General features: G+C 41.1%; 1 protein-coding gene across 5 annotated transcripts; it reads right to left on the reverse strand.

Annotated features, from left to right (window-relative positions):
- Nucleotides 1-25,293, reverse strand: ghrb (growth hormone receptor b). 5 transcript variants are annotated; one of them, XM_014133889.3, is made up of 10 exons: nt 25,007-25,293; nt 13,570-13,658; nt 13,140-13,232; nt 8,649-8,790; nt 8,268-8,434; nt 7,391-7,569; nt 2,301-2,445; nt 2,096-2,186; nt 1,911-1,980; nt 1-1,741 (listed from the first exon to the last, which is right to left on the reverse strand). In XM_014133889.3, exons 3-10 carry the CDS (start codon nt 13,219-13,221, stop codon nt 833-835), a joined length of 1,785 nt encoding a protein of 594 aa, XP_013989364.1. In that variant the 5' UTR covers nt 13,222-13,232; nt 13,570-13,658; nt 25,007-25,293; the 3' UTR covers nt 1-832.
- Between the last annotated feature and the right edge of the window lie 142 nt (nt 25,294-25,435).

The following is a 25,435-nucleotide window of genomic DNA, read 5'->3' on the forward strand; positions in this document are numbered from 1 at the left end:
TTTAAATGTGAAAGATGTTTATGAGTAACATTATAGCTGTACAATAAAGAACGATTAGCATTTACAGATCTCCAGAAGGATAATCTGACATTTGATAGTCCCCTTTTTGTAAGTGGTAACAACATAGTAAGCAGAATTATTTTTTCTTGTTTTAATAATCACACATTTTTTATATATGCAAAATAACAGCAAACATTCAGTAAGCACAATGACCTACTATTTTAGACTTGTTGAAAAGCCACAGTCAATCAGCAGAACACATATGGTAGATTCCCACTTGGTCACCAAATACTTCCCTCTTGACACAATATTGAGATCTATAAATACTTTTCATAGTTGTAAAGACCAATTATTGGGATTACTGTAAACAACATTATCAACAACACGAAGTTAAGTATTTTTCCTTGTGCTGGCATTTAAAGTCACATGTAGGTGATGTTCTTCAAAATATATATTTTTATTTCACATTCATAATATGTGAAGAGGTTCATATGGCCAGTTCTTGTGAGAGACCATAATTCCTTCTTGTCCTTTCCCTATTTCCTTTGTTCACTAAGTTTTTGTTTAAGTTTTTGCAGACAGGTGTGGCACCTTGAAGAACAGAACCCTCTCCTGTACTCACCATCCATCTTACCAAACCTCAAAATGTCTACAGCTGCATGTTGGGAGAAGGAACGGGAAGAGGGGGGGCAGGCAGGGACCCCCTCTCATTTTTGTAGGTATGACATTTGGGACCCTACTCTTTTGTGTTTAGTCACTCAGGCACTGAATTTCTATGCCCCCTCTGATCTGTGTCCAATCACAAATGACTGGCATAGTCCCTACACCTCTGTTATGGTGTAATGTTGCCCAGTAGGTCAGGGGTCAGGTACCCCTCTGGTGTAGGTGTGGGCAGGGGAAGCTTGGTTAGAACTGTCTGGGGTGCTGGTGTGGGTCCAGGCTTCAGAAGGAGGCTGTTCTGCCTGTCTACTCCCTCCACCATGGTGTAGGCAGAGACAGGGGGCAGTGGGGAGACAGGAGAGGCAGGTGGAATGGGGGGCATTTCAGCCTCAAAGTACAGGCTCTGGTACTCCCCGAAGGGCTGTCCCTGCACAAGACTACTGTCCTCCGTTGAAGCAGGCTGGCTGGCTCTCCCAGTGGGGAGTCTGGCACTCAACTTCCCAGCATCTAACTCTGAGGTGTAGCCTCCCACATCAGCATTCACCACCAGCAGCTGAAACTCTTTCCTCTTCTTTTCTTTCTCCTTTTCCTTCGCATCCTTCTCTGCATTCTCCTCCACCTTCCTCTGCTCCTCAGGTGTCAGCAGCACTTCACCAGTTAGTCTCACCTCATTCACCTGGGTGTAGAGGTCCTCCCTGCCAGGGGCGGCCCAGGGAGAATCCTCAGTGGTGGGGGTCTGGACTGGGGAGCTGGCCTTAGTGCTGGCCAGGCAAGAGGGCTCCAGGGCGCAGCTGGTGTTGGAGAGGAGGGAGTGGAAGGGGGAGGCCTCTGGGTCAGGCAGATCAGGGTCACAGCAGCTGGCCCGGCCCGAGTCATCATCCCTGAAGCCAATGGTGATAGGGGGACAGTCTGAGGAGGCACAGTGGTCCATCAAGCACTGGGTGTCCAGCACAGTCAGCCTGTTGTTGGGCTCCTCCATGTCCAGCTCGATGAACTCCACCCAGGGGTCGTCGCTGTACAGCTCTGGCCTCAAGTCAGGGATGCCGCCCAGGATGGAGGTCAGCTCAGCCAACTTACCTTTCTATGGTAAACGGCAGATAATACCTCAGAGTTAGTTTAAAGGGGCAACATACACTTATTACAACCTTGCTGGTAATTCATATTGCCTTCCCATAAAACTCTAGTGGCAATGGTTTTAATGGTACAAGTAAAGAATTCTAGGTATTTTTCATTGTGTTAAGTTAATATACCTTAAGAAGCTCTGGGTCGATGCCTTTGATTTTGGGACCAGGAATTGGAGGCAGGAGAATCACCATCAACCTTGAAGAAAGATAGCGGAAGCGTTATTAAAAGACATGTAGCATTAGACTTTCACATTTTTATGAAGAGGTTTGGTATTTTAAGACAAAGTGAAAGGTAAAAGTGAGTTTCTTACTTCTGTTGCTGGGAATAGACTACCAGCATTAGGATGACTGCCAAACCCAAAGCAGCAAAGACAAGCAGGACAGTAACTGGAAGTCTCGACTCTGAGCACATATGAATATATAGAAAGCAATTAATACGATTCAAAACAGAGACATCAGCATTATTATAACAGCAAACATTTTATATGACAGTATTTAAAAACAATACGGTAGTACCTTTAGTAGGGATGTGTATGAATATGGAGTCGCTGAATTCCCCAAAGTTACGGGATGCTAGCGTCTTGCACCTCACCCTGACCTCATTATCTGTGTTGGTGCGCAGCCCGTATAGCGATCGCTGCATTCCCTTTTCAAGGTCCACCTAGGGTTGCAGTCAAAACAGAGAGGTTTCACACCAGTTAGTTAGTAAATATCACCCACACTAAAATGTAAAATGTAAAATGTAAACAATAGGAGGAAACATAACTTACACCTGCAGGTTTAATGATTTGGTTTAAGGGACACACTACTTAGAGTTTAACTGAGGATATGTCACCTTGAGAAATATATAATGTCATATAAAGACATGAATCAACTTAAAAGCAATAGAGCCTTGGTATGTCACCTTGGTAAATTACCCCCAAGATTCATGTTCCCTTGCATGGAAGGAGTTAACGTGAAAGAGGGAGAATGAGAGGGCAGACTGCCCTTGGAAAGAGGCAGTTTGTTCGAAATTACAATGTGGGAGGAGGCATAAGTCTTTTGATTATTAGGTCATTTTATTATTCACTGAAATGATCTTAAAATAAGGCAGTAAATCTATTTATTTATTATTTATTTTGTTTTAACAACTACACCACACCAGTCATCCAACAGACTCCCATTCAGAGCGACACACAGAAGCATCCAGGGTCAATGCCTTGCTCAAGGGCACGTCGACAGATCTCCCACAAGGCCCCCCCCAAACAAAACGGGGACGCAAACCCTCCAAGATCCCCCCACAGTTCCCCATAGCTGTCCCTCAACCATCTGAGAACCCTCCCACAGTCATCCCCCCCAATAATTTAATTTAATTTTTTTAATAAAAAAATAGAAAATAAAATAATAAAAAATAAAATGAATTCCGCCCCCCTAAGAATGCCCCAATGTACCAACAACCAAGAAAATGAACTCATGAGAAAAAAGAAAAAGACAAAATAAAACAGAAAACAACAATGCAAAAAAACAAAGGACATCAACGATAACTAAAATCATAACAGCAATGCCAACTGTATATGTTTGAGTGCATGTCTGGCACTATTTACATATGTGTGTCCCCGTGTATGTGTGCATTTGAATGAGAGTTTATGTATATGCATGTGTATAAACACCTGCACGGCATCAGCCTCAGGCAAACCGGCATTTGCTGTAAAAACACTGCCCCTCAGTGTCATTCAAACGTACTTTTTATTATTATTATGTTTTATTTTGACTTTATTTTTTATACTTGTTATACTTTATCTTTGACCATCATTCTATCTCCCGCCCAGCAACTCCACTCCCACTTCTCTCCAATTCCACATCCAAACCCTCAGCTTCCTAAAGCCCATCCCATGTAGTGCGTATAGACTTAATATTCATGATGATAATTGTAATCCATATTGTATCACCATCATAGTTGCATCATAATTACCTTTAACATCATTGAAAAACACATCCCAGCATTTCCATAGCAATTGACGTTTCACATGATCATGAAGGAGACCTTGTATTACTATAGAGACGGCTTCACTCTATAGTAATGCAATCCTGTACAATATGTTATTTTTCCCCAATGTCCCTATTCTGATATCTTCCCCTTGCTTGTTGCAAACATATATAAACATGTAGACAAAGACACAGAAAAGAGACAAACAAGAAACATATTCAATTATAGAACAGTTCTCGACAATAGAGAGAGGTGAGAGAGGGAGAGAAGAGAAAAGAGAGAAAGCGAGAGTGAGAAGAGAGAGAGAGAGCAAGTGTGTATGTGTATTGTTGGGTTCTGAGAATAGGAAATATACTTATTCATGTCACTGATGGCGTGCTGAGGTTTAGAGGGTCTACACCAGAAGTTAATGGTTAATGGAGGAAGGTATATAATGTGTGCAATTAAGCTTGGAATGTGTTGAGTGCAGGGAAGCGATTACATGTGGCAGGCATTGATAAGGGGAGAGAGCCATGGATTACTGATGGAGGGGGGTTGACGTCAGGTCAAGTCACCTTAAGGGAGAAATACAATTTTATGGCCCGTATCACTAGTGTCCTGCCTAGCAGTAAAGAACGATGTTTGTACAGATGGTTAGGAGGAGACTCAGCCTATGAGGAACGGTGAAATAATAGTGCTTGTGTGAAAATGTTTTTTTTTGTCTGAATGCAGCTGTATTGATACTCTGGGCATAATAAACTTGGTTAAGCTTTCATAAATGTCCGTTGAGTTTTTTACTCTGAGAATTAGAACCTAACAGTATATATTAGTCCATATGTGTAAGTGAACATGTAATTGAGCACGTGTGTGTTCATATCCACTTTATAGTTGTTCAGATATTTTTACCATTCCCATACTTTCTTTTGTTCGTAACCTGAAGTCCCTGTAGAATTTAGTACAGCCATGGTGTTATGGAGCTGTCTCGGAATAGCTGTCCATCTATAAAGAGTTTGTCCACAATGAGAAATGCACGCTTACCCCTCTCTCTCTGTTGCCTCTGTACAGGATACAGTCTTTTGCGACGTTTGTTTATCTCACGTGGAAATTGGTTATTGAGACCGAATTTGGTCCCTTTAACCTGTTTGGGATAGGGGGCAGTATTTTCACGGCCGGATAAAAAACATACCCAATTTAATCTGGTTACTACTCCTGCCCAGAAACTAGAATATGCATATAATTAGTAGATTTGGATAGAAAACACTCTAAAGTTTCTAAAACTGTTTGAATGGTGTCTGTGAGTATAACAGAACTCATATGGCAGGCCAAAACCTGAGAAGATTCCATACAGGAAGTGCCCTGTCTGACAATTTGTTCTCCTTCTGTGCCATCTCTATCAAAAATACAGCATCTCTGCTGTACCGTGACATTTTATAAGGCTTCCATTGGCTCTAGGAAGGCGACAGAAAGTGGAATGACGTCTCTGCAGTCTCTGGGCGAAAAACAGCAGGAGTTTTTGTGAGTGGTCAGGCAGGGAACAATGACACTGGAGATGCGCGTCCACGAGACGACTCCATTTTTTTCTTTCAGTCTTTGAATGAATACAACGTCTCCCGGTTGGAATATTATTGCTATTTTACGAGAAAAATCGCATAAAAATTTATTTTAAACAGCGTTTGACATGCTTCGAAGTACGGTAATGGAATATTTTGACATTTTTTGTCACTAAATGCGCTCGCGCGTCACCCTTCGGATAGTGACTTGAACGCACGAACAAAACGGAGGTATTTTAATATAACTATGGATTATTTGGAACAAAAACTAAATTTGTTGTTGAAGTAGAAGTCCTGGGAGTGCATTCTGACGAAGAACAGCAAAGGTAATCCAATTTTTCTTATAGTAAATCTGAGTTTGGTGAGGGCCAAACTTGGTGGGTGTCAAATTAGCTAGCCATGATGGCCGGGCTATGTACTCAGAATATTGCAAAATGTGCTTTCGCCGAAAAGCTATTTTAAAATCTGACACCGCGATTGCATAAAGGAAAATAATTGTTATGTTTTTTGTCAACGTTTATTGTGAGTAATTTAGTAAATTCACCGGAAGTTTGCTAGTTCTGAACATCACATGCTAATGTAAAAAGCTGGTTTTTGATATAAATATGAACTTGATTGAACAAAACATGCATGTATTGTATAACATAATGTCCTAGGAGTGTCATCTGATGAAGATCATCAAAGGTTAGTGCTGCATTTAGCTGTGGTTTTGGTTTTTGTGACATATATGCTTGCTTTGAAAATGGCTGTGTGATTATTTTTGGCAAGGTACTCTCCTGACATAATCTAATGTTTTGCTTTCGCTGTAAAGCCTTTTTGAAATCGGACAATGTGGTTAGATTAACGAGAGTCTTGTCTTTAAAATGGTGTAAAATAGTCATATGTTTGAGAAATTGAAGTTATAGCATTTTTGAGGTATTTGTATTTCGCGCCACGCTATACTATTGGATATTGGTGAGGCGTTCCGCTAGCCCTAACAGGTTTTAAGCTCCCTTCCTCTGCTTTTGATCAGCTCCTTTTGCTGGTAGTGTTCAAATTTTGCGCTGATTGGTCAGGGACCCTTGGTCTTGTCGCTTTGAGCGCCAAGTCTGTGTACTCGGTGGAAAGCCACCTTGTTTACAGTCGCTAGAGGAAATTTCAAGGCGGATTGCATGAATTCTCTGATCGCGCCCTCTGGATTATTGGATGCGTCCTCAGGAATCCCAGAAAAGATTAGAATATCACGTATTCTACGACTTTGTATGTCTAGCAGCGACTCCTTCATCACCCTGTTTTCCCTGAGTAGACAATCCCTTTTAGAATCATGGATTTTTACCTTGGCTGTGAGTGCCTTGTTCTCTCCTTGGAGCGTGAGAATTTCCCTCTGGCTAAACTCCAAACCCCCCCTCAGGCCTAATACCTCCTCACACAACTTTTCCAGTGTTGCATGGATTCCAGCCAGAACACTAGCCTCTACTTCAATGGTAAGTCAATCGTTCGTGTCTGTAGATGAATCTGTTTTTCTTTTTTTTGTCGGGTTAGAGTTCTTTTGTGAGGTAGTCGGATCTTTCCATGATGGAGTATGTTGTTCCTCCATAGCGTAAAGCTGTTGGTAATCGTCGATTACCCTCAGGATCTCCTTAGTATCCAGGTTGGCTCATTACTGCAACCAGTTGTTTTTCAAAGGTTTTTCAAAATGTGTCTTTCCCACGACGATGGCCGGTGTCTGTAGTACAGCCACCTAGCACTGTTGTTTGGTTAGAGGTGTTTCCTAGCTGTTATAAGCTAAACGCATCACGGAATACACGCAAAAACAAATGCAGTAAACCTTAGTCAGGTCAAAATAATCTGGACCGCACAGTCTCAGTAGGTACTGTATGTCCAGAGAAAGGTTTATATGAACACTGGAACATGGAATTTAATCTTTATTGCCCATGTAAAGATTCTGAAATGACCCAATGATCTGCAACAGTCTGACCGAAAGAGTCAAACAGAGTCCTCATGGAAGGGGTATAGGTGGTGCAAGGAGTTTTCCTGGTCTAATCACAGAGTCAGGAAGAACTCCTAACCCAGCCCTATGCATAAAGGCCAGGGCTAGGAGTTTTCCCCTGTTCTAGGGTGTGTAGACTCACCGTCCTCCACAGTGTTGAGTTGACCTCGCGGTACTGCACCTCGTACTGCAGCGTCATCCAGCCCATCGACACGTCTGCAGAGTGTGGCGGTTCCCAGCTCAACATGATATCAAAGTGGCTCCCGGTTAGACCCACATTCAGCAGGGTCCAGTTCAGCGCTATTGGAGGGTCTGGTTCCACTGGAACACATTTAAAACCACATTAGGGTCACCACTTGAAATGCTGAATGGCACATAAAAAATGTAGTTAACATTAAGAACACCTGATCTTTCCATGACATAGACTGACCAGGTGAATCCAGGTGAAAGCTAGGAGCCCTTATTGATGTCACTTGTTAAATCCACTTCAATCAGTGTAGATGAAGGGCAGGAGACAGGTTAAAGAAGGAATTTTTCAGCCTTGAGACAATTTAGACATGATTGTGTATGTGTGCCATTCCGAGGGTGAATGGGCAAGACAAAATATTTAAGTGTGTTTGATGGTAGGTGGCAGGCGCACCGGTTTGAGTGTGTCAAGAGCGGCAATGCTGCTGAGTTTTCACGCTCAACAGTTTCCCGTGTGTATCAAGAATGGTCCACCACCCAAAGGACATCCAGCCAACTTGACACAACTGTGGGAAGCATTGGAGTCAACATGGGCCAACCTTCCTGTGGAACGGGTTTTTTTTGGGGGAAGGGGGGGGGGTGTTCTTAATGTTTGGTGTATAAAATTCAGTATTTCCACATTTCAATTTCCAATGATAAAAAAGTGATTAGGGTTTAAAATATGGGAGATGTGTGGAGGCAGACAGAGGACAAACAGGTGAGTAGTAGGGTAGCTATAGGTAGCTATGAATGGAGGAATGACTGTTGTTTAGGAATACGGGGGCCAGGCTAACCGATGTCTTCTACAGTGAAGATGACCTCGTCATAGAGAATGTCCTGATCGCCAGAGCGGAGCTGGACACTATAGGTCATCCAGACCTTCGTGTAGCTTTCATTGAAGAAGCACTCGTCTGTCCTGTCAGCGTAGTGAGGACATTCATCCCACTCCTTGGGAGATATGCTGCAGGCATGGGGAGACAACATAGGGGTTTTAATACTGCGCTGATGGCAGGAAAGACTGACATCATTTAGATAAGAGGGAGAGACTCACATACAGTTAAGAACTACAAATTATTTCAGAAGAAAAACTATTTGGCTCTCAAATATTTCATTAATTTAATTTCAGCCCCAGAATGTTTATCTCTCCCTTACTTAGGGAATATTTTTTCTCTCACTTCTTATCATTAATGTAGTAGAATATCCGCAGGTCTCTGGGTTCTGTGAGGTTCTGGAATACTCCGACATTCCATCTGCAGCGGAACGTGTTCATGTCATGGGAGACGCAGCCAGTGATCTGGGGGCGGATCTGGGAGAGGGCTGAGAGGGAGGGAGAGAGAGAAAGAGGTGAGCACACACATTCTATATAGACTTTCAAAAAAGTCAAAACTCAAACTTAAACATGAACACACACCCAGTCTAGTCTACCTATCTATGCCTGTTGCTGAGACCATTTACAGGGCTGAGTTGGTGTTCAAGTGTAAGACAAACAGAGCGTAACATAACTCCTCTGAGTGGCGTAGCCGCATGGCGGACAGCTACGTTTTCCTGGAAGTATCCGCATACCTCTTTAAATCTGTCAGCCAGACTTTACCGCCCACAGGAATTTCGGGGAAAACCCTGCCGTCATCTGTCCTCAGAACTGCACTTACATGGTACACTGCATTTGCCGTCATCTGTTCTCAGAACTGCACTTACATTGTACACTGCATCTGCCGTAATCTGTTCTCAGAACTGCACTTACACAGTACACTGCATGAAAACTACACTCATAGTAAGTGTTCAGAGATCTGCTGTATCTGCAGGAAAATGACAGCTGGCAATAAAATAGTGCAATTGGAAGTATTTTCTCCGAAGCCAATTACTACTACACCTGAAACGCTGTAATATGATGCTTATTACCTTCTGCTCCTAGGGGTCAATAAAGGACACTATAAATAAGCTGTAGGAAAGATAAATGATCATTCCTATCTTGTTTATGACAGCAATATGACATATCAGGCGAGCGCTGTCCTGGTCTGGCTGTACTATAGTACATGATTATATGAATGTGTTCCCAGAGAGAGGGGAGCTTTAGGTAAACACTACTATTTGTTCATAGCCCTGAAGAGGCACTTAGGTCCTTTAGTAATTAGTACCATCTCCCATAATGTGCCACATCAACACCGCTGAGAGGGACAGCACAATAGCAGGTAGAATGGCTCTGGCGCCTAGGGAGATTCACAGCTGTGTGGCTCTTCTGAGGAGTGATGCATACCACTGGCTTGGTTAGCAGCTCATCAGGGTGGCCAAAGGTTAAAAATAACTTGTTTACCAGATCCTTTTCTACCAGGAACTTCCTCGGAATGAAAAGGAAAAATCAATCCAACACTTGGCAACGCTCAAGTTTCCCGTGACTGATGAGAATTCAGGACAGGTGTGTGTGTGTGTGTGTGTGTGTGTGTGTGTGTGTGCAGTGCAGTGCACAAATTGTGACTCTACATCGTCTACATCCAGACTCCCCATTTTAACTTAATATTTTCAGAATATAAATATGCACGTGTATGTGAGTACTTGTGAATGTTCTTGAATGTGCACGTGAGTAAGTGCAGTTTGCTTAGTGTCTGCCAAGTTTAGGTCATTTGTTTCCACACCATGTGCACAGCAGATATCACCGGCTCCAACAGGACGTTGAAGCTCAAATTTCAAACAGACCTTTCCAAGAAAACAAGGGTAAAATATAATTTTGGACTCCAGTTGTTCTAGTGTTCCAGTCGCTGGAAGGTGAACTCTTTTACAAAATGTCCCCCACTTCTGATACAGAATGTCCTCTACTATCTCGTAAATTAGCCTACTCATCTCTCACATTAGGACTGAAAATTCAAAACATTCATTATGACTTTAATGAAAGGGAAATAGAGGGTTGTGTTTGATTGGCTGCTGTGTAATAGGAGGAATGGAGGGAGGAAATGGGTGTTTTAATCAAGGGGTTTCTAAATGCATAAAGTAATTCTCTGTAGAGTACACATAATGATGAGCGCTAGCACTGGATGATTTATAGCAGCGGTGTCACTCATTCCATGAAGGGCCTAGAGCAGAAACGTGCCTGTGGGCCGTTTCTGACCCACTGGGCACTTCAATCCAACCCGCAAGACATTATTACTATTATTTTTTTTAAATATAACATTTTCTTTTACCCCTTTTTTCTCCCCAATTTCATGGTATCCAATTGGTAGTTACAGTCTTGTCCCATCGCTGCAACTCCCGTACGTACTCGGGAGAGGCAAAGGTCGAGAGCCCTGCGTCCCCCGAAACACGACCCAGCCAAGCCGCACTGCTTCTTGACACAATGCCCGCTTAACCCGGAAGCCAGCCACACCAATGTGTCGGAGGAAACACCATACACCTCGCGACCGTGTAAGCGCCCGGCTCGCCACAAGAGTCGCTAGAGTGTGATGGGACAAGGAAATCTCGGCCTGCCAAACCCTCTCCTAACCCGGACGACGCTGGGCGAATTGTGCGCCACCTAATGGGTCTCCCAGTCACAGCCAGCTGTGACACAGCCTGGGATCGAACCCGGGTCTGTAGTGACGCCTAAAGCACTGCGATGCAGTGCCTTAGACCGCTGCGCAACTTGGGAGGCCCCCGCAAATTGATTTTAACAAACAATTGGTCCCCCCAAAAATGTGTCCCTCCATTGAATTTCATTTCATAATCCTGATGTAGCCCTCCAGGTGAGGGGAGTTGCTTACTAATTAGTGACCTTAATTAATCAACCAAGTACAAGGGAGGAGCGAAAACCCCGCAGACTCTCGGTCCTCCATGGAATTTTGACACGAAGTTTGACACGTGCTTTATAGAGTCTAATTCACTATTTTCTCTCTCCTATGTGCGTCACTGACGTATGTCAGATACACATACACAATTATACAGATGAAAGGGATGGTGCTATTGCCTTACCAACCTCTCGATGTTGTTTCTTCTCATTTGGAGCAACTTGTGTATTAAAACACCCTGCGCATTAAAACACCCATTTCCTCCCTCCATCTCTCCTATTACACAGCAGCCGAACAAACACAACCTTCTCCTTCCCTTTGATTAAAGTCAGGATGAATGTTTTGACTTTTCAGTCCTACTGTCAGAGAGTAATTCACAAGATACTGTTTAAAAATATATATGTACCTAACATAAATGTACATCGAGTCTTTACCTATTCTGTTTGTTCCAGAAATAAAAAGCAATTACATATGCAAAGTAAAAATTTTCCCACTTATGGTAGAGAAAAGCTTACGTGAAGGACAGCTGGTGTTATATATAGTAGCTACTTAAGTAGACACTTTAAAGCAATAGCTGCAACCAAGGTTGTCCCCTTCAACTGAACATCTTTAAAGCTCTGTGAGGAAAAAAATTGGTTTACCCCAGCGTGGGAAGCATTGAAAATTTGTATTTTCTGTCTGTGTACGTGAGCTGGCAGTGTCCCCTCCTCCTGCACTGTTCTATGTCCATCTGTTTCACTCAGACAGTAACCTTTTTGGCTGGGTACTGCTGATTCTCAGGAAAAAAAATGTTGTATATTTTTTTGCTGGGAGCTCAAACCCTTTCACCCATTCTGACAGAGTGTAAAGTACCACTTACTGGAAACAGAATAACTCTGTCAAAGCACCACTGCCAAAGCTCATAAAAATCTGAAACAAAAGAGACTTATGGTAGAGTGAAAGCTTCTATTCAATCCGTCAGCTCTAAAGAGTTATATAACGTGTATAACGTTGCATAACATGAAGAAACACTTAGGAGAAGTGTGACTTCATCATAAAGGCCTGAACCACCTAGGAATAGAACTTCCTGCACTCAAACTTTGTACATTACAACGCTGCATCTGTTGAGAGGGGGAGTCTGAATAACTAAACAGTTTCCCTCAGTGCACCACTCACTGCTCCCACACTGCCCCCTCCAGAATTCCTGGAAATCCTGTTCCTGGGAAGAACTTGATATGTGCCCATGCATGCATGCTTATTTAGAGCACGTGTTCTAAGAGATTGTATTAGTCTGTATAATACAATACACAGTGCCATTGCATTATCATAAAGCATATTACAGAGTTTTCACAAATAACCATTATATTTCATTTTTTATGTAACATTTAAACCAGAGTGTGTAATGAGATCATTCATATTGTATATCAGTGATCTATTCCTCTAAGAGTTAACTTAAATGTGTGCCACGCAGTTAAAGTGTGATGATACCTCCTGGTGTGTACCCATAGTGTGATGATACCCCCATGGTGTGTACCAATAACCTGTACCCATAGTGTGATGATACCCCCTGGTGTGTACCCATAACATGTACCCATAGTGTGATGATACCCCCTGGTGTGTACCCATAACGTGTACCCATAGTGTGATGATACCCCCTGGTGTGTACCCATAACGTGTAACCATAGTGTGATGATACCTCCTGGTGTGTACCCATAGTGTGATGATACCCCCTGGTATGTACCCATAACGTGTACCCATAGTGTCATACAGTATATCATCCTGCACTACATAGTGTACATACTATACTGTCCTTAGTAGGAATTCTACATGCAAAGGAAGTACTTGACTTCTAGGAATATGTTAGGTCGGTATTGATAGTCCTGTGAAAGGAAAGCCCTTCTAGTTTGGTCTGGTTCATCATTGATCAAAAGGTACCTTGTTTAGAGGTGGGCGGCTCCTGCGATAAAACTGCAAGGATGAGGAGGAGGCAGATGAAGAGAATGTGGGAGGTTGCCATGATGTTCGACCCTAGACAAACATGACAGGAGAGTTATTGAGTTATATAAGTTATTTCACTGTGTCAACTCCACTGAACCGTAACCCTAAAACTGACCTGTTGCCATTAAGTAGGGTGCGCTACCCACTAAACGTATCTGTACTCCCATACCCTTATATAAGTCCAGTCTGGAAATTAGGGAGAGATGTTTAATTATAGAAGAATGATTCACTTTTTCAATGCAAGTTAAGGATACTTTAGTTATCACTTTTCAAATTAGATTGATTAACTACAAAAAGGTAATACAAATAGATTAATCAGATATCAAATTATATATACAATACCAGTCAAAAGTTTGGACACACCTACTTATTGTCACGGTTGTCGTATGGAGTGGACCAAAACGTAGCGGGAATATGTATACTCATCTTCTTTTTATTTTGAAGAAGGAGAAACAACTAAATACGTATACAAAAAAAAGAACAAAACGAAACAGTCCTGTCAGGTGCAACAAACACTAAACAAGGAACACAACCCAACAAACCCCGAAACACTCTAAACAAACACCCCTCTTAAAACAGAACATAGCCCAACAAACCCCGAAACACTCTAAACAAACACACCCCTGCCACGTCCTGACCAAACTACAATAACAAATAACCCCTTATACTGGTCAGGACGTGACACTTATTCAAGGGTTTTTCTTCATTTTTACGATGTTTTACAAAGTAGAATAAGAGTGAAGACATCAAAACTATGAAATAACACATATGGAATCATGTAGTAACCAAAAAAGTGTTAAACAAATCAAAATATATTTTATATTTGAGATTTTTCAAAGTTGCTACCCTTTGCCTTGAAGACAGATTTGCACACTCTTGGCATTCTCACAACAAGCTTCATGAGGTAGTCACTTGGAATGCATTTCAATTAATAGATGTGCCTTGTTAAAAGTTCATTTGTGGAATTTCTTTCCTTCTTAATGCGTTTGAGCCAATCAGTTGTGTTGTGACAAGGTAGGGGTGGTATACAGAAGATAGCTCTATTTGGTAAAAGACCAAGTCCATATTATGGCAAGAACGGCTCAAATAAGCAAAGAGAAATGACAGTCCCTCATTACTTTAAGACATGAAGGTCAGTCAATCCGGAAAATGTCAAGAACTTTGAAAGTTTCTTCAAGTGCAGCTTCAAAAACCATCAAGAGCTATGATGAAACTGGCTCTCATGGGGACCGCCACAGGAAAGGAAGAACCAGAGTTACCTCAGCAGCATAAGTTCATTAGAGTTAACTGCACCTCAGACTATAGCCCAAATAAATGCTTCACAGAGTTCTAGTAACAGACACATCTCAACATCAACTGTTCAGAGGAGACTGCTTGAATCAGGCCTTCATTGTCGAATTGTTGCAATGAAACCACTACTAACGGACACCAATAAGAAAAAGACACTTATATATATATATATATACATACACTGCTCAAAAAATAAAGGGAACACTTAAACAACACAATGTAACTCCAAGTCAATCACACTTCTGTGAAATCAAACTGTCCACTTAGGAAGTGTCATGACGTTGGCCTCTTTGAGTACAGGGAGGACAGTTGACCCCCTCCCCCCTTGCACCATCCCCCAACCTACCTTCCCCCACCCAGGCCACGTGTAAAAGGGTTGTAAAAACTCTAAGAGGAGAATCTCTTGCCACATGGCCCATAGAGAGACACAGGAAATTCTTCCAACTCACAGAATTGGGGAGCCAAGCGAGATTTGTGTTCTGGAGAAGGTATGGAAGATTGGTGAAGAATACAGCTACGAACTGGTCCGCTTGGTACAATTTTGTGATACTCAGAAGAGACAATATAGTCATATTACCATAAAACGGTTTATATAATAGCCTCAGCCTTGAGACTTGCATACACATGGTTGTATAGAATGTATTAATAAGGATAAAGCTATTTGTAATACATTGAGATGCTATGTACTGATGTTAATGTGATAGAATTATATTTCTGTACCAAGCTTAACTCAGTCATCGGCACGCCCCCAGGGACACAGACAGGACCAGGTGTCATGTGACATGTTCACTATAAAACCATAGCCTGATCTACTTTCTTGAGGACCCGGCCTCCACTCCATTGCGAGTTGGCCAATAGGTTTGACCATCCAAGTACTCTACTGAAAGTGAACTATACCACGTGGTTAACTTTTAGACTATTGATACCGACAGAATAAGAACAAGTCTTTGATATTAATTATTAGTCTGCAGCTAAGTAAATTATATCATTGAACGCGAAGACCAACGAAACATCCATTATATGACGACATTAATGAATGTCGCTTTGAAAGATCCATTCTAACAGAGAGAGAGAGAGAGAGAGAGAGAGAGAGAGAGAGAGAGAGAGAGAGAGAGAGAGAGAGAGAGAGAGAGAGAGAGAGAGAGAGAGAGAGAGAGAGAGAGAGAACGCGGACAAAACTCTCCAACCGAACGACGCTCCAACAAGGATCCCGACGACAAACTGAGCGTAAATATATATTGATTGCAATTGTTCCCGAATGAGTGAGCGTTCAATTGTCAATTGTTAATATTAATGAACTCTGTGTACCTTCTCAGCTGCCCTTTATGACCCATTGTTAACAAGACACCAGCCATGCCTGTTTTAGCCCACTAGGGCACATTACTCTACCAATTCTTTGTGACGATAATTACTGTTTGTATACTTTCTGTGAATTACTTAGTTTAGTAAATAAATTATTTTAAGACAATTGATGTATGGATGATTTTAGTAAAGACTGGGTTCGTGCAGATATAACAATTTACGACATTTGGAATGAGACTGGACGTGAGGTAAAATACACCATTTAAACCAGAAGATAATCGGCCTATACTATAACAGAATATAATATATAATGTTATAATATAGGAAAGTTATATTAGGAAAATTATAGCTTTGTAATCTGAATATTTTCCTTGGTGCCCCGATCTCCTAGTTAATTACAATTAAACGATTAATCAGTTTTATCGCGTGATAATAATTACAGGGAGTTAATTGATAAACATGTCTTCAGTTTAATGGTACCCCAAAGACACGACAGAAGCAACACTGATTGACAATAAATGTCACATGCTGTTGTGCAAATGGAATAGACAACAGGTGGAAATTATAGGCAATTAGCACGACACCCCCAATAAAGGAGTGGTTCTGCAGGTGGTGACCACAGACCACTTCTCAGTTCCTATGCTTCCTGGCTGATGTTTTGGTCACTTTTGAATGCTGGCGGTGCTTTCACTCTAGTGGTAGCATGAGACGGAGTCTACAACCCACACAAGTGGCTCAGGTAGTGCAGCTCATCCACGATGGCACATCAATGCGAGCTGTGGCAAGAAGGTTTGCTGTGTCTGTCAGCGTAGTGTCCAGAGCATGGAGGCGCTACCAGGAGACAGGCCAGTACATCAGGAGACGTGGAGGAGGCCGTAGGAGGGCAACAACCCAGCTGCAGGACCGCTACCTCCGCCTTTGTGCAAGGAGGAGCACTGCCAGAGCCCTGCTCAAACGGTCAGAAACAGACTCCATAAGGGTGGTATGAGGGCCCGATGTCCACAGGTGGGGGTTGTGCTTACAGCCCAACACCGTGCCGGACGTTTGGCATTTGCCAGAGAACACCAAGATTGGCAAATTCGCCACTGGCGCCCTGTGCTCTCCACAGATGAAAGCAGGTTCACACTGAGCACATGTGACAGACGTGACAGAGTCTGGAGACGCCGTGGAGAACGTTCTGCTGCCTGCAACATCCTCCAGCATGACCGGTTTAGTGGTGGGTTAGTCATGGTGTGGGGTGGCATTTCTTTGGGGGGCCGCACAGCCCTCCATGTGCTCGCCAGAGGTAGCCTGACTGCCATTAGGTACCGAGATGAGATCCTCAGACCCCTTATGAGAGCATATGCTGGTGCGGTTGGCCCTGGGTTCCTCCTAATGCAAGACAATGCTAGACCTCATGTGGCTGGAGTGTGTCAGCAGTTCCTGCAAGAGGAAGGCATTGATGCTATGGACTGGCCCGCCCATTCCCCAGACCTGAATCCAATTGAGCACATCTGGGACATCATGTCTCGCTCCATCCACCACGTTGCACCACAGACTGTCCAGGAGTTGGCGGATGCTTTAGTCCAGGTCTGGGAGGAGATCCCTCAGGAGACCATCCGTCACCTCATCAGGAGCATGCCCAGGCGTTGTAGGGAGGTCATACAGGCACGTGGAGGCCACACACACTACTGAGCCTCATTTTGACTTGTTTTAAGGACATTACATCAAAGTTGGATCAGCCTGTAGTGTGGTTTTCCACTTTAATTTTGAGTGTGACTCCAAATCCAGACCTCCATGGTTTAGTGGTGGGTTAGTCATGGTGTGGGGTGGCATTTCTTTGGGGGGCCGCACACTTTAATTTTGAGTGTGACTCCAAATCCAGACCTCCATGGTTTAGTGGTGGGTTAGTCATGGTGTGGGGTGGCATTTCTTTGGGGGGCCGCACAGCCCTCCATGTGCTCGCCAGAGGTAGCCTGACTGCCATTAGGTACCGAGATGAGATCCTCAGACCCCTTATGAGAGCATATGCTGGTGCGGTTGGCCCTGGGTTCCTCCTAATGCAAGACAATGCTAGACCTCATGTGGCTGGAGTGTGTCAGCAGTTCCTGCAAGAGGAAGGCATTGATGCTATGGACTGGCCCGCCCATTCCCCAGACCTGAATCCAATTGAGCACATCTGGGACATCATGTCTCGCTCCATCCACCACGTTGCACCACAGACTGTCCAGGAGTTGGCGGATGCTTTAGTCCAGGTCTGGGAGGAGATCCCTCAGGAGACCATCCGTCACCTCATCAGGAGCATGCCCAGGCGTTGTAGGGAGGTCATACAGGCACGTGGAGGCCACACACACTACTGAGCCTCATTTTGACTTGTTTTAAGGACATTACATCAAAGTTGGATCAGCCTGTAGTGTGGTTTTCCACTTTAATTTTGAGTGTGACTCCAAATCCAGACCTCCATGGTTTAGTGGTGGGTTAGTCATGGTGTGGGGTGGCATTTCTTTGGGGGGCCGCACACTTTAATTTTGAGTGTGACTCCAAATCCAGACCTCCATGGTTTAGTGGTGGGTTAGTCATGGTGTGGGGTGGCATTTCTTTGGGGGGCCGCACAGCCCTCCATGTGCTCGCCAGAGGTAGCCTGACTGCCATTAGGTACCGAGATGAGATCCTCAGACCCCTTATGAGACCATATGCTGGTGCGGTTGGCCCTGGGTTCCTCCTAATGCAAGACAATGCTAGACCTCATGTGGCTGGAGTGTGTCAGCAGTTCCTGCAAGAGGAAGGCATTGATGCTATGGACTGGCCCGCCCATTCCCCAGACCTGAATCCAATTGAGCACATCTGGGACATCATGTCTCGCTCCATCCACCACGTTGCACCACAGACTGTCCAGGAGTTGGCGGATGCTTTAGTCCAGGTCTGGGAGGAGATCCCTCAGGAGACCATCCGTCACCTCATCAGGAGCATGCCCAGGCGTTGTAGGGAGGTCATACAGGCACGTGGAGGCCACACACACTACTGAGCCTCATTTTGACTTGTTTTAAGGACATTACATCAAAGTTGGATCAGCCTGTAGTGTGGTTTTCCACTTTAATTTTGAGTGTGACTCCAAATCCAGACCTCCATGGGTTGCTACATTGGATTTCCATTGATTATTTTGTGTGATTTTGTTGTCAGCACATTCAACTATGTAAAGAAAAAAGTATTTAATAAGATTATTTCATTCATTCAGATCTAGGATGTTATTTTAGTGTTCCCTTTATTTTTTTGAGCAGTGTATATGGTTCAAAGACATATAAGGTTTTCAAAGTAGAAAAAAATAAAACAGCAATTCCCTAAATTCCCCAAAAAATTCCCTAAATAGCTTTTTTTATGTTCATTGGAGTGTTACCTATGCCTTTATATTAGTTATATTCAATAATAAAGCCAATAATTCATTTTTATTGTGATTCGTATGAATGTGCCCCAGTAAAATGTCATTCAGTATAACACTGTTTTTTTTATGTCATTTTATGCCTATTTATCATACTCACAAGGTTATATATTCAGGCTTAGACTGGCAGAAATATAACTACCCAGAACAAATGACATTATTTTATTTTGAATACCACATAGTTGATGTGTCACGGGTACATCTCCAAATTTGTTGAATGTTTTTTACAAAAACTTCCTGCCTTACACTGAAAAAAATGCTAAAATCTATGAAAATATCTTTCACTTCTTCCTTTGAAATTTGTTTGTGTCTCTCTGAGTCAACAAAACGAAGATATTGTATTTTAATATAAAATACTGGTGTTATACTGTATGACAATATTTTGTTACCCTGAATGACACATATCACTAAGGCCCAGAAATATTGATTAAATGTGATTCCTTCAGCAATAACAATAATGAGTTTCCTTCAGTGGATACTGGAGTTAAGTTCATCACCACATTCATTTATTCGATTTTTTTCACGGGCCCCTCCTATGATTTAATCTCAAATTTTCCCTCTTTTTTTCCGTATCAGATTGTGTCATTGTATGGATCGGTGGATGATCAGGTTGACATCCTTCTTTCTTCTCTGATAGCTAAAAAACGAAAATGTAATAGTTATGACACTGGCACAGAATAGGATTCACATCCATTAAATGTTATTAGTAGTCTTTTAATAGTAGGCTATACAATGAAAATACTTAATCAAAGCTAAAAAGTTAAATCAACTCTCTTTCTCTCTCCCAAACATGTTTTGTTACTATTTCATTTCTAATGTTAATAATAATCCCTTTACTATAATTTCAGCCTGCAGCAACACTTTACGTTGCATTAAGTTGCATTATTATATGATTATTACATGATAGTTAATGTTGTAATTATACATTGTTACACTGTAACTGGTAAATGTCTATTTAATGCAGGTACACAAAGGCAATTTCAAGATACCTACACAAAATAGCTACATAAAATGCCCATCAAACTACTTCAAATCAAACTTGTACATTCTCGATTTTTCATATAGTGCCCCAAATGTGAAGCAGCTATTAACTAATATAATTCATAATCCAATTTTTATCCATAATTGTGTGTGTGTGTAATATTATATAAATTAATATAATCCATCAGTTATACCTTAACTGCAGTGCAATTAAACATTAACTACAATGCAAAAGTGCAACTTAATGTTAAGTATTATCCACCCAGCTTTATATTCTATTACATCCTATTCTGTTGCTGACACTAGCATGAAACCATGAAAACAATACCTTGCTTTTTTTCTGGCTAGTCTTTCCTCCCTAGCAACTGGATCTGCATTAATCTTTTGTCTGTGCCGTGCAGCCCTCTTCTTATTAGACAACGACATATACAGTATAAAGATAATATGCCTTGAAATACCTTAAAATACCATAGAATTATTTAAAATGATAATATTCCGTATTCATACAAGTAAATATGAATTGCATGATTAGATGTTGTAACTAGTGAAACTAGTGAAAACATGGGATAACAAAGCTACTGTCATTCAGCATAACGGGTGACATTGTGGTATACCATGAAACTTTTGTTGTGCTGAAGGACAAAAGCATGATACTAAAGGATGGATTTCATACATAAAAATATTTAACAGGCAGTTCCTTGGCCACCTATATAAAGTAATGACCTTGACCTATAAAGATTATCCTTACTTTTCATATTTAATATATAGTTTAAAAAAAAAAAAAACATTAAAAGTATATTTTCAGTGTTGTACTGAAGGACATGCGTTTTTGTCACAAAGGTTACTAAATGTTGAAAAGGTGAAATCATCAAATATTTCAGAGATTTACTCACCTCATCACATTGATAGAGGGTCTTCAATGGGTCTTCTTTGTGATGTCACACACTGTCACATGATTACCATCATGTGATATGCTTTAAAATTGCTTTTTACCTTTGTTATACTGAATGACATTGATGAAGCGCAAAAGTCCAGACAAAAGTTCTTCAAGTTTTTAAATATTTTTTAGATACAGTATGTCACCCCTTATTCTATATATTATTGCAAGCACTAACACAATTATGCCATGGGTGTTCATTTATATTTTTAAGATGAATTTCTACATTATAAAATCACTTTTTTCATTCAAATTTTAACCCGGACAGTTACACTGAAGGATATTTTGACACTTTAGAGCTCAATAACTCCCTTAATTTAATAGTTTCCAACACAAATATTTCTGGGTCAAAAGAAGGGTAAGAGTTGAGTGATTTAATATTATATTTATACATATTTATATTTTTATGTTAAATGAATGGCCTTCGGACACCAAATTTACACGCCTCGTCTTTGACCCATATAATAAACAAAATCTAGGTTATGAACATGCCACACATTACAGTAATGAGATAACTTATTAAAATCAAAATATACTTCAAATCAAAATGTCATATTTTTTTTAATTCAATATTGTTGTAATAACTCTCCTGTATTTTAGGCAATTAAAACAAAGGAGCAACATTTTCCCATTGCTATATATATTTTTTTACTTTACTAGTGTTACGGTAATGAGATTTTCTTGTGCATGGTCATAGAAAATGTGTAATAATCATTCAATCTGAACAGTTAAGATTATTCATTTAACAAACAATTTGAGATGGTATTTCATCCATTACAAAATAAAATAAAAATTGTCTTTGTCTGTTAAAAAATGTACCAAAAGTAATACCACGTTTGTGAGAATCACCGAACTGCTCTCCCACTATATACAGTAAATGAGTTGCGAAAAATAAAAAGGGTGGGGGGGTCAAAACATTCTTGCGCATTCCACCTGATAGTAAGTGTGAAAAATAAACAGAGGAGTATCTCTTATACAAGTGTTTAAGTTATACAAATTACACAATAATTCAAACAAAATTATAAAAAATGATGTCCACTTTGTTCATTATTCCTGGTTTTCCTGGGGGGAATTGAGTTTGACTGTTCGGCCACATTATGAAACCTGACAAAGTCAACAGTCCACTGCTGAACATGACATTCATTTTGCAGTCAACAACTCTGGGCTGGGTTGTGTCCAGCATTTATGAAATCAATCCCTCCTGCATCCGGGCCCCATTCCAGTTATTTTCCCCTCTCTATGAAAAATATAGGCGGGTCGTTCCACCAATTCAGTGCTTTTGAAAAGTGTAACTTGGTAAAAAAAAAAAGGTTTAATTTCACCCAATTATAGCATTCTGTCGTAAAGAGCACATGTTCAACTTCATAAAAAACACACTTTCCCATCTCAAGAGGTTAAATAGAAAAAATGACGATAGTAAGTGCCTATTAGGTGCCAAATAAAGTAACATGGTTGACCGTAACAGGGTTGATGATATCATTTTAAATCATCAATGAATCCCCTTGTGACAGGGAGAATGGAAGCTTGTTGTGTGCAATAGGGAGGGGTAATTTAATGAAAGCTTTACAAAAAAAACGTGAAAAATTTCTAGCCATTTCTTTTGCAAGTCTTTCTTCATATTAAAGATTTATTTAATTCTCCATGTGCTCTATATTAAAGGGCACTTCATTTAATATAACATGCTTTTAAAATGCAATATTGGTGCACAAATCTGTTGTGGGGCAAGCCAGCAGAGCGTTGTGCCATGATTGGCTCAGTGTTCTGTCACTCATGGGGACACTACATCACCGTCAAGTCTAAGGGTAGAGCTAGAAAATTCAAGTTTCTTGGGTACTGCCATACAGTTATATTAGAAGTGCCCATCCAAGAAGGCTCAAGATCATTAGCCACAGATAAAAGGACGTCAAATCACATTATATCTACAGTAGCTTTGATTGGATTGATCATGTCAACATCATACTTTCAAAATCTTAGCTAGCAGTCATCATCATGAATCAAGTCAACAATCTACTGGCAAATCCTTTTTAAACCTTGTCATATGAAGAGAAATATTGAAGAGAAATTATAGATAAAACGTATCAGTGCTCATCAGCCATTGGACATAAACATTACACAGCAAGTTGGAAATCGCAAATTCAACAATGTAGTTTGGAAGGAATCAGAGGCTAACTGCAAGCATTGCAAAGCAATCATTAGCCTGCTGTTCAGTGGAGTGGCTGTGTGGTCCCACATCTAAGATTAAGGGTCTCTTTTCCTAGTTTAAAATTATAAACATTCAACATTGGCCATGCTGTCAATGAAGCATGATATGTGCTCGGAACTTGGAACTGCAAAATCTGACTTTAGTTAGTTCAAGACAACTGGGAACTCGGGAAAAACAAGCTACAACTGGGAAAATACGTTTTGAACTTTCACCAACTCGGAATTGTAAATTCGGAACTTGGGCCTCTTTCTAGAGCTATGACCTGAAGATCACTGATGCCATCATGATTCAACGTTTTTTTTCTTCGAGTTCCCAGTTGTCTTGAAAGCACCATAAATCCAGAGTGCCAGACTTTGATGACAAGTTTGATGACAAAATTTCCCCATGAAGGACTGCCACGAGCCACCTTCCTGTTCAAGTGAGCGCAGCACAACAAGGTGAGTCCAAAAATGTCTTGTATGCTGCTGCATAAATGATGTAATATGCCAGGGAGATATGTATACTGTAAATAAGAAAGTAATATTAAGTGTATGTTGTGTAGTAAGCTGTTAGTAGCGCATGTGCCTCACCCTAATAATTTGGTCTATTTTCACCTCTTAATTTCACCTACTGTTCTGACTTGGTGGTGCACATGTAGCCTATAACCTGTTTTTGAGAAATGTAATCATCGAATATTGTTAGACCTTTCATTGTCTGCTTCATATGCCCCCTTTATTTATCCAACGGTTCTGACTTGGTGTACAGGGAGAACACTGCAAGAACAGCCCATGTTCTGAATTCTGTTGCTGTACATTTCAAAAGTGCTGAACAAATAGTTATATTGACTACATCCGTCCTGGCTCGCTCATTAATGTCTTAATCGAAATTACGGATTTCCTCTTATCCACTCATTGTCCCCTTATGACATAGTTTGTACACCTCAATTGTCAGTAGAAACCACATTTGTTTAAGCAAGTCAGCCAGTAAGAGGCTGAATTAACTGTTTCGCTGCCAGACAAGGCTCTGCTGATAGCCAGGTGTAGCAGTGTTAAGGTATTGGGACTGCTGTTGGGACTCTGCTGTTGGGACAGCTTTACTGTATGTAGGCCCTAACAGTTTGTGGGCACCGTTTGTCACCGTTATATTGCAATTAATGTATTGTTTAGTGTTGTGTAGTGGCTTTGCTGGCATGCACCCCATGTTTTTTTGTTGTTGTTGACTCACCAAGATTTACATGCTAAAATCGCCACTGAGCTACACTAAAGGAGATGGTAAAATCTGTTCAAAGGGGGAAAAGACATTTCAGTAGAAAAGTAATTATTTCAGTCCAAAGTGTGTATTTGATTACCAGTGTTTAAATGTATACGTATTCGTATATTTTAGTATGTTTAAGATGGCATTTCTTATTTCATTAATACATACACATTTGAGGAAGCATTGTCATTTAGACAGATTGTTGAAGAAGATATAAACAAACATCATATTCTTAATTTTGTATGAGGACAGTCACGTGTTTTAGACTTTAAAATATACAAAGTGACTTTAAATCTTTAAAATATTTCAATTAAACCTCCCCATACACACACAAATTAACCGAAAGTGGGCAATGCAGTAGACTAGATTGAATAAACTTCTTCGAACAACAAAATACTGCATATTACCTAACCCTGGTTTTAATATCTATGCAAACTACTCACCGTATCAGCAAGTTGTAAATCGCTGTTGTTTTCTTCAAAGGCGAAACGCTCGTCTCGGCTGAAGACGGGAATACTGCATTTGGTAGACCACAACCAAAAACGTTCATGGCTTTTAAGAAAAACACAATTTAAACGTGACCATATTCGACATATGTAATGTTGAGAACAGGTTGCAACTTGTAGCAAGACACATAGCTTTTTCTGTCTTGAACAGAGATTCTAAAAATCTCTGGCAGGCAGCTGCTTTTTTTAGTGTGGACTGCCTTGGATGGTGGGGGATGTCTGGTCGTCTATCCTAGGCGCGCTCAAGCTGCCAGAGCCAACATGAAAGCGCCACCTGCTGGTAAATATTTGATATAACATACACGACGACAAATAGTTATTTACACATTTAATCACCAAAATTACATAGCCTACAGTTCAGACGTG

The sequence above is a fragment of the Salmo salar genome, chromosome 01 (assembly GCF_965601325.2).
Source record: "Salmo salar chromosome 01, fSalSal1, whole genome shotgun sequence".
NCBI lineage: Eukaryota > Metazoa > Chordata > Actinopteri > Salmoniformes > Salmonidae > Salmo > Salmo salar.